The sequence below is a fragment of the Peromyscus californicus genome, unplaced genomic scaffold (genome assembly GCF_007827085.1).
Source record: "Peromyscus californicus insignis strain IS unplaced genomic scaffold, ASM782708v3 Scaffold_8__1_contigs__length_139910024, whole genome shotgun sequence".
Classification (NCBI taxonomy): Eukaryota; Metazoa; Chordata; class Mammalia; order Rodentia; family Cricetidae; genus Peromyscus; species Peromyscus californicus.
This window is the reverse complement of record NW_026294606.1, coordinates 83,792,064-83,808,840: the sequence shown is the minus strand read 5'-3', so window position 1 is coordinate 83,808,840 and position 16,777 is coordinate 83,792,064. Positions and strand designations below refer to the sequence as shown.

The following is a 16,777-nucleotide window of genomic DNA, read 5'->3' as shown; positions in this document are numbered from 1 at the left end:
ATCTGTAAGCCTAGACAGGGACCTCTGGACACCGCACCTACACAGTCATCCTCCTCCTCACCAGGATCTTCATTTCCAGACAGCCATGACTGGGTACCCCCTCTCCACAGGCTCTCTCCATGCTTACCTCCTCCAGGCCTGCCTTCCCTTGCTTTCTTCCTTGACCGTGAAAGGCAGACTTTGTTTTTCTCAAACACTTTCAAAATACCACTGGACCTTCCTCGGAACATCTGGAATGGTCTGAGAGCTTTCTTCTGAAGTGTGTCCTGTCTGGTCCCATCTGATAGGAGCCTGACCTTCTGGATGTGCTGGCTGCTTCTGTTCTGAGTAGGCTTAGCAATGGGGAGAGGTGAGCTTTCACATGGTAGAGTAACACAGAGAGAAGATCTGCAGGGAGTTCCAACTATTTGTATCACAGCCACCAAAAGTGCCCATCCAGGGGCTGGAGAGATGGTTCAGTAATCATGAGCACTGACTGCATCTGCAAAAGACACAAGTTCAGTTCCCAGCATCCATAGAAAGCAGGTTACAGCTGCATATAAGTCCAGCTTATGGGAATCTGACACTCTTTTCTGGCCTCCATGGGCATCTGCACACATGTGCACAAAATCCACACAGAGGCAAACACACACACACACACACACACACACACACACACACACACACACACACACACAGTCAAATAAATTTTTTTTAAGTGTGTATCCCTGCCTGACCACAAGGGCAAACTATCCATTGTTATCCACCACCTTCTTTATCAAATATAAAAATAAAAATAAAAAATAGTCTAGCCCACACAAGAGTGTTCCATCCTTTAGACATTGTGACATGACAGTCTCATCTACAATGCTCATACTTGAAAACCACACAATCAAGCTGCAAAAAGTATCCCAGTGTTTAAGTAAGTTTACAATTCTATGTTGAGCCCGCAGCCCGTGAGGTGCTGGTCAGACCCCCCTGGCAGTGGCTTTCTTCTTCTACTTGAAAGTTACAGAGGCCCTCAGTCAGCCACTGAGGACTTGAGTCTCCTGGTCAGATAATCCCAGCACACCTGCCATGAAAGCCATCGGCTCCAAACTTGGAGTAAGCAAAAGGAACGGTCTGTGACATCAGGTCACTGGACCAACAACAGGTCACAATCTGGGGCAGCTCACAATCACCTCTAACTCCAGCTCTGGGAATCTAACATCTTCTAGCCTCCATGGCACCTGCACACCCAATTAGATACACACACAGAGACACACATACACATAAATAAGTAATAAAAAATAAGTAAAAGACCCTGTCCTTTTTATGGGTTTTTTTTCTTTCTGTTTTTGTTTTTCTTTTGAGGCAAGGTCTCGTGTAGCCAGAGTTGGCTTCAAACTCGATGAGTAGTTGAGGGTGACCTTGAATTTCTGACTCTCCTGCCTCTGTCTCCCAAATGCTGGTGCCAGCAGGCCTGGTTTATACAGTACTGGAGATGGAACCCAGGACTTCTCACATGCTAGGCAAACACTCCACTGAATGAACCACATCCCCAGACCTCCTATATTTTCTTTTACTTATTAGCTGAGTACATGACAAGTCGTGGTCTGAATGAGCCCTGTGTAATGCCGCCTCTCTTTCTCTCTCTCTCTTTCCTTGTCTTAGGGAATGCTGTCGGTTTTTTGGAGACAATGGCTTGACTTTGAAAGTGTTCTTTACCAAGGCAGCACCATTCGGTGTTCTTTGGACTCTCACAAACTACCTGTACTTACACGCAATAAAGAAAATAAACGCTACAGATGTCTCCGTGCTGTTCTGCTGCAACAAAGCTTTTGTTTTCTTGCTGTCGTGGATCGTTCTCAGGGACAGATTCATGGGAGTGAGGGTAAGTTCTCTTTATCTGTCTTCCTCTCTCAGTCATGCCCGCCAAAACCCGCCCTTTGGCTTGCTCGTCAGCTGTGACCACTGCCCTTCCGATTCTCAGCGGCACTCAGTTCTTGTTGTGACCTGCAGACCTTCTTGCTTGCCAACCATGCTGGATAAGCATTCATGAAAGCACCTTTCACCCCAAGCATTTCCACGGCGTTCCCTAAAGTTTGTGCCAAGCAGGGAGTCAGCCAGGGAGTGGTGATGTCTTTGCGATACTTTCTTCCTGTCCCGTGGTGACCTTCTGATCGGCAGCACATGGCATGTGTATGCCCCTTAGCTAGGAGCCATCTGACATCGTTCTGACTCTCAGATTAGGATGCATCTGAAACCCCGAGGATCCTTGGGTGTGCGTGTGTGGTATGGGTTTGGAACCTTGTCTGGACCATGTAGCCAGAAATATCAATGCTAAGTTCAATCTAAGAGGTCATGCAGGGGCTGGGGGTAGGGGACACATTCCACTTCAAACTGTAGATCAAGGGCAAATGCAATGACATCACTTGAATGGCCTGGCATTTTCCAGGAGAGTCGTAGTAAATTTAAAGCTAGCCAAACTTCATGAGAGTTGCATGGAGCATAGTAAGTGCCCTGTCAAACACCAGTGGGAACATGGACTGACCTAACCCATGGAGAGGAGACAGGTGCCACTTGCCAAGGACAACATCTTAGTGGCTTCTGCCTGCTCCCTCTGGTGGCCAGGGGCTGCCTCTGCTGTTCACCCCCTTGCCACAGAGTAGGACAGAACACTGGTCACTCATGGTGCAGCTAATCAGTTCCTCTTCCCTCCTGAATGCTCAGGACCCAGTGTTCTGCTCCGTAGCCCCATTCGAGCTAACCATGTTGGCAACCATCAAGAGGCAGACTCTGGGTCCTCTGCTTCCGTCCTTGCTTCATTGTCCTGGGAACAATGACATCACCTTAAGGGTGGGCTTACGCCCACCTGAGTTACACAAACAGCAGTGGGGACATGAGTCAACTGCTGGCTCATATTTTTAGCTTACAGCGGGGGGAGAGTTTGTTTTGAGGCGCAGCGTTAATTTTGGAATAAAAACTCACGCCCCGGGCTGCCACCCAGAAAAGCCTTCAGCAAATAAATGATCTAATACATCTCTGGGAAGACTGCAGGTGCTTCACACAGACTCAAAGCTAAAGACTTGGGTGTCCTAGGGACATTGACCCACGGCCATGCCTTTCCAGGCTTTATTTAGGGGTCAAAGAACCAAGAGACTTCATAGAGCTTTGGGGCCCAAGCAAATTTTTTGTTACTGGAAAGGGACACTTCAAAGTCAATGATACATGCTGCAGAGAAAACAGAACGGTCTGAGGTTAAGAAAGGTGGGTGTGAATACACTTCAACTACTCAGCCGACTCGCAGAACACGGGGTGTTTGAGATCTGTGCTTGTTCGTGGTCAGTGGATAGGAAACTTTCCAACACCCTCCCCTGGGATAGTCTGGTAAAGTCAGCCTCTGATTCAAGTGCTCTCTGCTGACCACTGCACACTACAGGTTGGTGCTAAGGCTTTCAGTACTCAGTGGGTGCTGTGGGAGAAGCCACTGGGCCAGCAGGGGTGACAGGGTGCTGTAACATGCGGACACTGTGCAGGCATGGTCTCCTCTTAGGAGTGTGTGGCAGCCACTGAAGAACTTCCCATTGCAGGCAGCAGGGTCAAAACAAAGCTCAGACAGCTCTCGGAATCTGTGAAACCAAGCAGTAGACAGCTGGAGGGGGGCCCAAGGTCATGTCTAACTGTGCATAAATCACTCAGCATTCAGGTAGGTGCCTGGGACAGGCTGCTACTTCAACTAGGAGCTTTCCAAAGACTGAAGAGTTGATGTAGTTTCCAGCCTGGAGTTTGATTAAACAATGTCAGCTTCCTAGGCTTAAGGATATGACCAAGTCTCCTGCTGTGTGCAGGGGCGGGGATGGGGAGATGGGGGGGGGCAAACGACTCGTGTGATTAGAACAATTGCTTCAATCACCCAGTTACAGCTTGTTGAAGATGGGAAAGGGCACCCACAGTTCTAGGTCAGATAGACAAGTTCAAAAATAAGGAAATGTGTCTCATAATAGATTGGGGACCCTGGTCGCTCCTGGTGTCAGAGGGCAGGGTGCTGCTGAGGTATCTGTTTGAGCGGGACTCAAACTGTCCTCATCTCCACTTACAGGTATTTTTCATATGTGCCCTGGGCCAGAGGTTCTTCTATGGTGGCCAAATGCTCAGTCTGGGAGCGGGTGATTAAGCTGTGGGTCTTTGAGCAGAATGCCAATGTCTAAACCTTAGCTTACCCAGTCTTTAAAGTGGGCAGGGAAGAGGTCACCATTGGGTGCCCTGGATTAAGAAGTTACACCCAGACCTTGTGAGTTCACAGGACAAACCTGACAGGGTCTGAGGAGAGTTCACTGTTGCACATAAAAAGTCTGGGAATACTTTCACACTGAAACAAACCAACCAACCAACCAACCAAGCTCCTGTGTTCTAGTAGATGGAACATAAAGCAGGTGCATCTTCCACATAATACCCAGAATCCTTGAACTCCTAGGCTGAGGAAGGGCCTGGGCTCTGACCTTCTGACTGAAGGATCTTGAAGTGAGATGAGAAGCTGCCCACATACTTCTGACAATGGCTGGAACCTCATGTCCCAAAGGGGCTGCTGAAATGCTGAAACCCGGAGAGCAGGAGTCCCACTGTTAGAGTCACAGATCTCCCTCATAACCACTGCTGGGACCCCAGGAAGTCACTCTCTGGTGCCACCTGCCTGAGTGACCCCACACAGAGGGGAGCCAGGGGACTCTCGCCTGCTCTTTCTGACCCCTCTAGCTTCACCCTGACTCTTCTGCACAGCCCAGTTGAGGTGAAAACTCTTCACTGTTGATTTTAACCAAGAGTGAAGTGAGGGGGAGAGGCTAGAATCTGCCTTGCAGGTCTTCAGGGAAAAAAAAAAAAAAACATTCCCATCTATTACTTCAGGTGTTAGCCATGCACGCTTTTGAATCATCAGAAATCTGGATCATCTATCTATCTATCTATCTATCTATCTATCTATCTATCTATCTATCTATCTATCTACCTACCTACCTACCTACCTACCTGTCTGTCTGTCTGTCTGTCTGTCTGTCTGTCTGTCTGTCTATCTATCTATCTATCTATCTATCTATCTATCTATCTATCTATCTACCTACCTACCTACCTATCTATCTATATCTCTATATTTATCTCTATCTTTCTATATCTATCTATCTATCTATCTGTCACCTATCTATCTCTTTCCCTCTTCTTCCCTCCCTGCCTCCCTCCCTCCCTCCTTCTCTCCCTCCTTCCCTCTCTCTAGGGTTTCATATACATACCAGGCTGTCCTTAAATTCACAAGGTAGCCAAGGATGACCCTGAACTTTGATCCTCCTGCCTCCAACTTCCCAATGCTGGGATTATAGGTGCATACCACCGCTCCCAGTTTATGCAGGTCCGGGGATGAAACCTGTGACTTTGTGCCTGCTACACAAGCTCTCTTAACAACTGAGTCACACCATTCTGTTGTGAGTTCTTCCTCTGACGCCTAGAGGGTTCCAAGCACTGTGGCCCTGGGGCAGGAGCACTTTGCCCCCCTTCTGCATTTCCCGGGCCCTGTTTTTGCTCTTAGGTGGGGACGCTCGCTTTTCTGCCGTCTCAGCTTCTTTCCCATGATGAACAGTTTCTCTCCGTACACACAGCATTCCTGTATGACATGCATGTATTTCAGATGAAAGGGGAAACAGCCAACTCCAAAGGGGCTAAAACCCAGCAAGGGCAAGCAGGCAGTCAGGGCCAGGCTTCCCCACGCTTGGTAGCCATCAGCTCCCCTGGGTCGCTTGTATAGGTAAATATAGCACAGTATGGAACTGTTACAGAAAGCATGCACCAGAAGAAGCATGTGGCTCAGCTGGAGAGTCAGCCCCGGTACCTCTTACTAACCTAAAGACTGGATGGGCCCCAGACAAGCCTCTGTTTACATCTAGGAGCATGGCTGGCAGTGGCTCACTGTGTGTCTTAGCTGCTTCTCTTGTTGTTGGGACAAAATATCCAACAAAGGTAACTTAGGGAAGGGTTTACATCGGCTCATGGCTTGAGAGTGCAGTTCAAGATGGTGAGGAAGGCATGGAGGCCGAGTGCTGAGGTGGCTGGTCACACCACAGCTGCAGTCAGGAAGCAGGGATGTGAAGCCTGATGCTCAGCTTATTTTTCCCTTTTTATTCAGTTCAGGACCCCAGCCCATGGGATGGGACCACTCACATTCAAGGTGGGGCATCCTACCCTCACTAACCCAATCTAGAAACTCTGTCACAGATAGATCCAGTGTTTCCAATGATGAGTCTAAAACCATCAAGCTGTCAATCATGATCAGCCACACACCCTGGGAATCATAGTTGCCCATTTAAATGCGTTAAACCGGCTTTGCTATCCAATAGACACGAAGAAGCCTCTGTTTAGACTTTTCTACCTCCAGCTATGTGCCTTCAGGCAGACTCCTTGTCCCCTCTGAGTCTAGGAGCTTACGCCTATAGAGGGGGTGAATGACACCAACTCCCTGTTTTGAGGTGAAGTGAGAAAGCACACAGGAAATGCTTAGCTTGGATGCCCTGAAGCTCAGCTGTTGGATGCTGCCCCTAAGGTCAGTTTTGAAAGGTCTTCTCCTCTCCTGGTTTCCTGGGGGCTCTGGGAGCTCCGTGGCTGCCTCTGCTCGGACTGTGCACTTGTTCTGGATGCCAGAGCACTGTCCCCTCCGAGATTCGATCCCACAACCTACAAGTGCTAAGAACAGCCTAGAGGGGAGACGCAGGGGAGACGCAGCTAAGGAGAAGGGAGAGGGGTCACAGCTCCCGGGCGGGACGTGGTCGGCAGTCCTTGTTGGTCAGCGCTGCTGTCGGATGAGGACAACTTCCGCAGGCCCCACTGCGCAATCCCTGTTGAGAAGGGAAAACACCAAATCCAGGCCCTGTGAGGAACCTGGAGACGCCTGGAAGGGAGGCAGCAGTTCCCAGGTGCTGACCAAGGACCAGTTAGTCCCTCAGCCCTTATCATGACGGAGCAACCTGTCCCCAGAACAGGATCCCCAATCTTTCAAGACTCGGTGGCCAGCCAGCCCTGACTGCAGCTTGAGACAAAGCGACATTACCACGCTGTACCACCTGCCTCAGGATTTTGGTTATGCTAAGCTTGGATAGGTGTCCTTTAAGCAACTCCCATCAGCCACCTCTGCCCATCCATTCTCCTCAGGAGTCTTAGAATGAAGCACCACTTTCCTTCACCTGGAAGAACCGCAGAGCAGAACATTCTAGCCCTCGGGCACTTGCAGCTCCCTCCACGGCCTGACAGTGTTTCCCTCTCTCCCTGCAGATCGTGGCCGCCATCCTCGCCATAGCAGGCATTGTCATGATGACCTACGCGGATGGCTTCCACAGTCACTCTGTCATCGGCATAGCCCTGGTGGTGGGCTCTGCTTCCATGTCAGCCCTCTACAAGGTAGGCACAAGGAACCCACTTTCTCAGCAGGCATCTGGGCAGCAGAGCTCTGGAGCCCACAGCCTGGCACTTTGGACATTCTGGATGGTGTCTGGGCTTCTGAGAAGAGCAGATATTTTCAGGACACATCAAGAGGCAGACAGTTGAGAAAGACTGGACCCCTGAGCCCGACCCTGTGTTTGTGCCTAATGGAACATGAAGACTAGATTATGTGTATGGCTTTGTCATGTAAATCCTTGGCCATGTGATTTTTTTTTTTCTGGGGCACCTGCCAATATGAGTCCGTGAGCTGTTCAAACACTGCTTGTGAAATGAATACACAAAAGTATCTTTTGGCAAGAGCTGGGCAAATGTCTGTCGTGCTATCACTCACTGAGGCAGGAGCATTGCCAAAAGCTTATGGAGAGCCTGGGCTATGCTGCCAGACCTTTGCCTCAGAAAAGAAAAGAAAAGTTTTGACACAATGAAAGGACTTCCTAACTGCCAGTCTAGAGACAACAAGTGACTGTCCCATGGCAGGGTGTGCCACTCTTAAGCCAATTCTGTGAGTTTCCACGCTGTCACTTCCCCCAAGCTCCTGTTTCTCCCCCTTCCTCTCCTTTCCTTTCACCTAGGTCCTCTCTCTATGGAAAAATTAGGCATTTTCAGGGCTATTAAGCGTCAACTCTCCCCCCCTACCCCGCCCCGCTGTGCACACACACACACAAACACACACACACCAATGATCACTTCCTCCCCGAAGGCTCCACCTCCTGAAGCTTCCATGACCTTCTCAAACATCACCACCAGCTGGAGACCACGTGTTCAAACACACGAGCCCATGGGGGACATGTCACATCCGAGCCACAACACCTGTCCTGAGGGACTAACTGGGCAGCCAGAGTTCTTCACCCCCTTTTCCCTGCTGCCTGCGCATATGTGGGGGACAGAGCAGGCAAAGGAGCCACAAGGACAGACGAGGGACAGCCGTGCCAATGCGTACTTTGGTGGACTCATTGTTCACCAGGCACCAGGCTGGGTGGGGCCCACAGACACGAGCCTCTGACCATTCAGCCACATCTGTCCCTCTTCTCTCAGCCCTTTGCACACTAAAAATGATGTGCAAACAAGGACACTGCAGGGAGAGAAAGTCTAGTGCAGTTCACTAAGGCCTACGCCATGTCTCCAAAGGGAAGTGAGATGGAGCAGGGTCTGGCAAGGTCCCTCAACTTTGGCTCAGAGGAAACATCCTTGCAGGTCAAGTCTTCTCTCTTGGGCAATGGCTGTTCAATGGGCTGCTCACAGATAAAGCACTTGCCTTGCAAGGATGTGGTCCAGAGTTCAGAATTCCAGTGCTCTATAGATACTAACTGGGCATGGCAGCCCATCTGTGATCTCAGCACATGGAAGGCAGAGACGGGAGAGCCTCCAAGGAAGCTGGCTAGCTAAACTAACAAAATAGGCAAGCTCTGGGTTCAAGTAGAAACCCTGTCCCAAAATACAAGGTGGGAATCAATCCAGGAAGACACCTGAGGTCAATCTCTGGCCCCCACATCCCCAGACACACACACACACAAATGTCCTAGGTCAGGATCCATTTGGAGGCTCCAGAGAGGATGTCCAGTCACGGCAGGCAGGTCTAAGGGATGCAGCATTGTGAGCACAACACATAACAGCCCCATCCAGTTTGCAGGCCTATGACTCCTGGAGATGAGCGATGTGAGGCCGGACATATGTCAGCCCGAGCTGCTCTTACACTACATGCCGGCTGCAGCCTTCCATCAAGCTTCAACCTTCACTGACGGGCAAGACAGGTCAAACCCAGTGGGACTGTAGTGCCCAGCGTGCGGTCAGCCCCAGCTCTGTCCACTATGTGCTTCTCTACTCCCACAGGTGGGTCCAGGGGTATCCTCACCTCCTCCTCTCTCTGGCAGGTTCTGTTCAAGCTGCTGCTGGGCAGCGCCAAGTTCGGAGAAGCGGCCTTATTCCTGTCCATCTTGGGTGTGTTCAACGTCCTCTTCATCACCTGCATCCCCATCATCCTCTACTTCACCCGGGTGGAGTACTGGAATTCCTTCGACGACATTCCATGGGGAAACCTCTGTGGGTTTTCCATTCTCTTATTGAGTAAGTGGCACCCGCCCTGGGCAGAAGTCCCAGCACATAGCAACAGACACAGAACCCTTTGGAAACCTAAGTTAGGAAAGGAAAAAAAAAAAAAAATCCAAGGTCCCTTGCTGTCCTAAAGTTCTCACTCTTTTTCAAAGTCCTTGCATTTTTTAAAGAACAGTATTTAAAGGTTTTTTTAAAAAGTTTTTTTTAGAGTGGCCTTAGTAGATAAGGCCTTTAAAAAGATTTCTTTTCATTGTACGTGTATGGGTGTATGAGTTTATTTATCTTTATGAGTTTTACTTGCATGTATGTGCACCGTGTGTGTATGTTTGATGCCTGTGGGGGTCAGAAGAAGATATCAGATCCCCTGAGACTGAAGTTACAGATTCTGTGTACTACAATGTGGGTGCTGGAAACCAAACCCAGGTCCTCTGCGAGAGGAACAAGTGCTCTTAAACCACAGAGCCATCTCTCTACCCCCTTATTTTTATTTACATGTATTTGTGTGAGTGAGTGAGTGAGTGAGTGAGTGAGTGAGTGAGTGAGTGAGTACATGCAGGTATCCATGGAGGCCAGAAGAGGTTGTCGGATGTCCTGGATCTGCAGTTATCAGCAGCCGTGGGCTGTCTGATGTGGGTGCTGGGAATTAAACCTGGGTTCTCTGTGAGAGCAACTGGTACTCTTAGCTGGAGACCATCTCCCCGGTCGGCTTTGCAGAACTGTGGTCACTGTCATGGTAACTGTCAATGCAACTGTTCGTTGCTGCTCTGAATAGCACCATGGCAGTCCAGGGTTGGTGAGTTAACGTAGCAATCACCCGTGGGGCGTTGCTAAAGTGTAACTGTTCAGTAAAAATGATTAACTGCTGTTCCTATTAGAGTCTCACCAGGTCACCGCCCCCAGATGAGGGCTGCTGGTAGGCAGCAGAGTGACAGAGCAGGCACCTCAGGAGCTCATTCTAGTTTCATTCTGTTGCTGTGACAAACACAATGGCCAAAAGCAACTTAGAGCAGGAAAGGATTCATCTGGCTTACACTTCCGGGTCACAGTCCAACACTAAGGGAAGGCAGGGCAGGAACTCGTGACAGGAGCTCGAAGCAGAAACCATGGAGGAACGCTACTTGCTGGCTTGTGTTTTAGCTCAGTCACTGGGTTATATTAAGTAGCTCCTCAGTTGAGACTCCCATTTCAGCGACAATAGGTTGTCAAGCTGACAATCAAAGTTAACCAGGACACTGCGCATGCCCATTCAGCTACCCCAGGAACAGAACCAACAAGGAGGAACTGTAGAGCCAGTCAGAATGCCTGGTCCTCTCTTCTAGCACTGGCTCTTTGGTCAGCTTTTTCAGACCCTCTCCCCTCTCCAAAGCTCAGGTTCTGTGACTTGTTAGAATTCTTTTCACCCCAAGCCTGGGTCTTCAAGACAAAGCTGAAGTTCGTGGAATGACAGGATTCCTTGTAATGCCTGCCTCCTGTCTCCCTGAGAAACTGGGGGGCGGGGTCAAATAGGCCAGCACAGGGGCCAAGGACAGGACAGTTATGAGTAACTCCAGTCTTCGGAATTCTCTATTTCAGCATTCAATATTGTATTAAATTTTGGAATCGCTGTCACGTATCCCACACTGATGTCTCTCGGAATTGTCCTCAGTGTACCTGTGAATGCAGGTAAGCATTGTTTCATGGAGTTCTGTCTCTGTTCATTAGAAACACACCATCTTGTGGACTGACACGCACTCGAGAGCACACTTTCACATTGCCACGCCCATCGAATCTTCCTGTGGCTGCTCACAAGGCATGTGTAACCTCTGCAAAGAAAGGAAATGCATTTAGTACAGTGCTGTTTGTTGTGTTCACAGTATTTCCCTATGGCAGAGCCGCATTTTGTTGTTGTTGCTCTTTTCTTTACCTATTTTATGTACTTGGGATGGAACCAAGGCACTGGTGCACCCTAAGCAAGCTCCCCACCACCGAGCTCTGCTTCCTTAGTCCTTCTTAAACAGTTTATTTTGAGATAGGTTCTTCTCACTAAGTTGCCCAGGCTAGTCTTGAACTCATGTCATAGCCCAGGCAGTCTTTGATTTGAAGTCCTCCTGCTCAGCCTCTGGGATCACAGGCATATGCCATCAGGCCCAGCTTAGCAGAGAGATTTCTATGTCCAGTTGAGCATAGAAAGTCCAAGGCTGTCTCTGTCCTAATGGAGAACAGAACTAGAAAATCAAGGGGCGGAAAATGACTGAGGTTTTGCAAGTGACTTTGTTGGAGAGAAATTGCCACATTAGGTAATCACGTGGAAACAGGTTGGCACTCCAGTGAGGCAGGAGTGTTATTTCCTCCTGCCTCCTGGCAGAGGGTGAAAGCCCTTTGTCTGGGTACGGGAACCCAGTTTGTCCTGCCCTGGAGCCTCGGAGCTGACATGGGTTGGCAGGTCTTTCCGAAGCTGCCTTCACCTGTCCCTCACCTACTCTCCCTTTCTGCTTCTGGTGGTTTGAGCTTTGGATTTCCTCTCCACAATCCTCTGTCTCATGACCTGGCTCCCTGCAAAGTTGCCTCTGGACCCCTGATTCCAGGCCTTTAGAGGACTGTCCTCCCAGGGAGCCACTCTTGATTTCGGAGACCCTGCCCTTTGCCCACCCTGTCCCACAGTTCTGTACATACCTCACCTTGGCCACACTCTCTCGGGTGCCTCATGGCCACAGTGTGAAGAGGCCTCGGAACACTGGGTTCAGCCCAGCACTCCTAACCTGATCCTAGATGTCTGTGGTCCCCATTCCTCAGCCCTTTGGTCTGTGTGTCTCCTCCCACTTGAAGGCTGTGTATGACTTTTTGCTTCTTATTGAAAATGAAGGAAACAATCCATAAGACAGCTCTTTGGAGCTGGGAGGATGGCCAGCATGGCATCACACCCAGTCACAGCCCCCAGAAAGCATAGACAGGAGATCCCTAGGCTCACGGATCAGCCAGGCTGGCCTACTTAATGGGTTCTAAGCAAGAGAGAGATCTTGTTGCCCAAAAGGTAGATGGTGCCCAAGGAAGAATAGCTGAGGTAGCCCCTCATCTCCACCCACAGCACAGCACTCATATGTACATATATTGTGGGTATACATACACATGTGGAGAGAGAGAGAGAGAGATCTTCGAGGTGCAGAAGGTACCTGAGCTCCTGGACAGCTGCCAAAAAGCAGTCTAGCTATGATAGGCTCCTGGAAGGCACTTTCCACACAGCATCCCTGCAGCCCTTGTGTTTTAATTTGGTGTTACATGAGGATACGGTAAAAGGCATCTCCTGCATTAGTTTGACACTGAGAGTTACTTTTGGCCACATCTTGCAGCCAAAACAGAGTTAATCCCGTGTCAACTGCAGGATTCCAGTTCCTGTAAAGAGGAGGGAGGCAAGGACCAGCACTCTGGAAATTGGCCAAGCAAGGCAGTCGCCAGCCCGCAGAGCTTACCCTGGCATCTGCTCAGAGGATCCTGGGTGTACCATCCCCAGCTGATGAATTAACAGAACACTTGTCAACATTAAAAACTGAAGTGTTTCTGAAAGTCTACTGGACGACTCTGGCAAAAACTGGTTTTAGGGTGAATTATTACCTCCCCTTTCTCCTCTGCCTCCCTGTTAGACAACCTGGGAGGTCAAGGAGGGGAGAGAAGCAGAAGGAGGCAGGAAGTTAGGGAATTAATGGAGGCAAGCCATGGCTGAGAGGAAAAGCTGCCCCCCCCACCAGGATGAGCAGGGTGGGCAGGTGAGCTACCCAGGTAGTCAGCATTAAGAGCTGTAAACTCCAATGTTTGCAGCCTTGAGTAGAAGGGAGTTTTTTGAGGGTTTTTTTTTTTTTTTTGCTTTGTTTTTTTAAGGTCAGACTGTCTCTCCTAAGGCAGGCAGGCTTCAAATGGGTCAGCCTGGGTCAGCCAAGGAGAGAAGAGGTGTGTCCTCAAACAGGAATGAAGGGGATTTCAACAGCTGGGCACCCCAAACACCGTCAGGGCTGTTAGAGAGTGACGGATTTTTACAAACTGATCTGCACCTTCTTCCCATTTAGTCCTGTCAGCTGATTGCTCATCAGGACAAGCCAGGGATCTCTAGGGAGGCCCTTAGAGGAAGAGCTTCCCCTGAGGTTAGCGTCGCCTAGTAATCAATGGGCAAGGAGTAACAAGAATTCTTCAGCACAGCCAGGTATGCCGGCACACACCTGTAAGCCCATCACTCGGGAGGTGAAGGCTTGAGCATCAGGAATTCAAAGTCAGCCTCGGCTACATAGGGAGTTCAAGGATAGCCTGGGGTACGTGAGACTCTATTTCAAGAAACGAAAACAAGGGGCAGGGTTTGAGATGGCTGGGTAAGGATACCCGTCACTATGCCTGGTGACCTAGGTTAGATTCCTGGGACCTGCAGGGTGAAGGAGAGAACTGACTCCCAAAAGTTGTCCTTTGACCACACTGTGCGGGCACTCACATGATCATCTGCATAAATGCAAAATAAATTAATTAATGACTAAATAATAAATAAATATAGCTTTAAAGAAATTCACAAATAGTATCCTAAAAGAACGGGGTCAGGTTTGTTTATCAAAACATATATACATGTATGCACATACAGTGAGATTAAATTATAAAATGAATGTCATGTATGACATCACAAGTAATGTGAAAAAGTACCAAAATTATAAATTAAAAAAATAATATTTTCTTCATCCCGAAACCCCAAATTGGCTGGAATTAAACCTTGGCATGTCTAATTCCACTTACTCTCTCAATTACCCTGATTTATCTTTTCTCACACTCAAATCACCATTTGCACTCAGGAGCTGGATTTGATTCAGATGGCAACACACAAGCCCAAGGCCTCAGAGGAGGCAGGTCTTAAGAAGTTCACCACGATAGCCTAGAGGCAACCCCAGCAGGCATTAACAAAATCCTGCTGAGCAGGATTCTGGGGTCCCAAAGGACTTCAAACCTCCTGCCTTAGTGGATGCTCAGACCTATCACCACGTCTGCAGCCCTGCTGCTGAGTAAATGGTGCTCTGTCTCCCACAGTGGTCGATCACTATACCAGTCAGATAGTCTTCAACGGAGTCCGGGTCATAGCCATCATCATTATCGGCCTGGGCTTCCTCCTCCTGCTCCTGCCAGAAGAGTGGGATGTCTGGTTAATCAAGTTGCTCACGCGCCTCAAAGTGAGGAAGAAGGAAGAGACTACAGAGAGCAGCGGGGACTTGGGCACAGGTCCCCAGAACAGGAGCAGAAGAGCCCGCCCATCCTTTGCTCGCTGAGACCACTCCTCTAGGACTCTGGGATGCCCCCATGGTAATGTTTTTGAGGTCTATTCCTAAGGGAGGAACCTCAGTTGGGTGAGGTGTACATACATGTACAGTTTTGGTAATCTGCAGTAAGTTCTATGGTATTTATTGGCATGTCCAATTTGCTTGCACTTTTCCACATCAGACCTTCCACTTAAGGGTACCAATTCAAAACGGAAGAGAAAAGAACCTCTCAGTGCTTCTTCAGTGAATGTAAAGTGGGGTAAAATGAGCCTTGCATTGATTGCTTCAGAGGGCAGGCAAGCGGGGCACACCGGGGCAAACGCTCTGCCTCTTAGCAACTGAAAATGACATTGTACACTGTGATTACTTTTCAGCTATAGTAGGTCATATTTTGTTTTATACCAGAACTGTATACTTAATTTTAAGGAATTTCAATGAACCAAAAGATAATTGTCAGTTAATCTGGATGGATGGATGGATGGATGGATGGATGGATGGATGGATGGATGGATGGATGTGTGGATAGATGGATAAGCATACGGATGGATAACTGGGTGGTGGGTGGACAGATGGGTGGATGGGAAGGGAAGAGAGAGATGACGCAGACAAGGATAATGGACATGAAGATAATTGGAGGACAGGCCTGTGCCAGGTCACAAGATAGAAAGCAGGAATCTGACCTAGCTGGCCTGCCCTCTTGCGTCTTCACAAGATCATGAGGAGAACTTAGTGCCTTCTACGCATCTCCGTCCTTACCTATGTGAAGCGAGGTGACATCATATGTCACTGGCGCCGTCTTATAATTTAGATGTAGAAATCTTTAAAAAAACAAACAAACACAAACTCTATGTGTATATGTGTGTACAAAAGTGGCAAAGTTGGTGGCCAATGCATTTGGAAGGGGGTTGGTGGCGTGTGGCACGCACAGCAGGTGCACTGTGTGGGAGGAACTGCTGGTGGCTTTCACTTCCAGACCAAGACTGAAGCATTACTTACTGAGTCTGTAAACCTTTTTAAGACGCTCTTAAGCACCGGGCTGTTTACTTACACAATCTAGGTCTGCCAGAAACTTCTATCTGTGATAGATCTGTACAGAGGGACTGGGGTTAGAGTTTACTATTTTTGAAGTTTACATTGTTACACATAAATGGGAACCTGATTTTGAAATGGTGTCATATCCCAATGGTGCATTCTGGAACCATGGAGTCTTTTGTTTCCTGGGGGAAAGGGGCACTCATGACCTGAACTTTTTAGCCAATTATTATCCTCGGTTTCCATTACTTGTTTGGCCAAACAGATTAATAAAATATTTGAAACAAAGAAAGCATTGAGTATGCTCTTGGGGCCCCCTGGTCGCCTCCCACTAAGGGTCCTGATGCAGCCTGCAGTGTCTCCCAACAGTTCCTGGAAGGTCAGCCTGCCTTGCTGCCGTGAGGGAAGGTGACTGTTGCTGTGATGACAGATGATTGTGACAGTCATGGGCTTCATAGGAACTGTAAGTCTCTGGGGCTGAAGAGATGGTGCAGTGGGAAAGTACTCGCTTCACAAGCTGAAGATGGGAGTTCATATCCCCAACACCCATGTAGACAGCTGAGCATGGGAGTTCATATCCCCAACACCATGCAGAGAGCTGAGCATGGAGTTCATATCCCCAACACCCATGCAGACAGCTGAGGATGGAAGTTCATATCCCCAACACTATGCAGACAGCTGAGCACGGGAGTTCATATCCCCAACACCCATGCAGACAGCTGAGCACGATCATATGCCGTGCACGCGCGCCCGCGAACTCTCTCTCTCTCTCTCTCTCTCTCTCTCTCTCTCTCTCTCTCTCTCTCTCTCTCTCTCTCACACACACACACACACACACACACACACACACACACACACACACACACACACACCTTTAACCCCAGCACTGTAAGCAATGGAGGCAGAAGATGAATGAAACTGTCTAGGCAGCTGTGGCCAGGAGCTGTGACACCAAGTGTCTTGTGCAGAGTTGCAGAGGGCAGGGCTCCTAAAGATGACCT

At 49.1% G+C, this 16,777-nt stretch overlaps 1 protein-coding gene across 2 annotated transcripts in view; it reads left to right on the top strand.

Moving 5' to 3' along the window:
• Slc35f3 (solute carrier family 35 member F3) overlaps window positions 1-15,581 on the top strand; it is a 250,873-nt gene extending 235,292 nt beyond the window's left edge. For both annotated transcript variants that reach the window (XM_052728987.1, XM_052728988.1), the window contains 5 exons: window positions 1,633-1,852; window positions 7,267-7,392; window positions 9,306-9,498; window positions 11,059-11,148; window positions 14,518-15,581. In XM_052728987.1, coding sequence (XP_052584947.1) covers window positions 1,633-1,852; window positions 7,267-7,392; window positions 9,306-9,498; window positions 11,059-11,148; window positions 14,518-14,753 — 865 coding nt within the window. In that variant the 3' untranslated portion in view covers window positions 14,754-15,581. The remainder of the gene's footprint in view (window positions 1-1,632; window positions 1,853-7,266; window positions 7,393-9,305; window positions 9,499-11,058; window positions 11,149-14,517) is intronic.
• The last annotated feature ends 1,196 nt before the right edge of the window (window positions 15,582-16,777 follow it).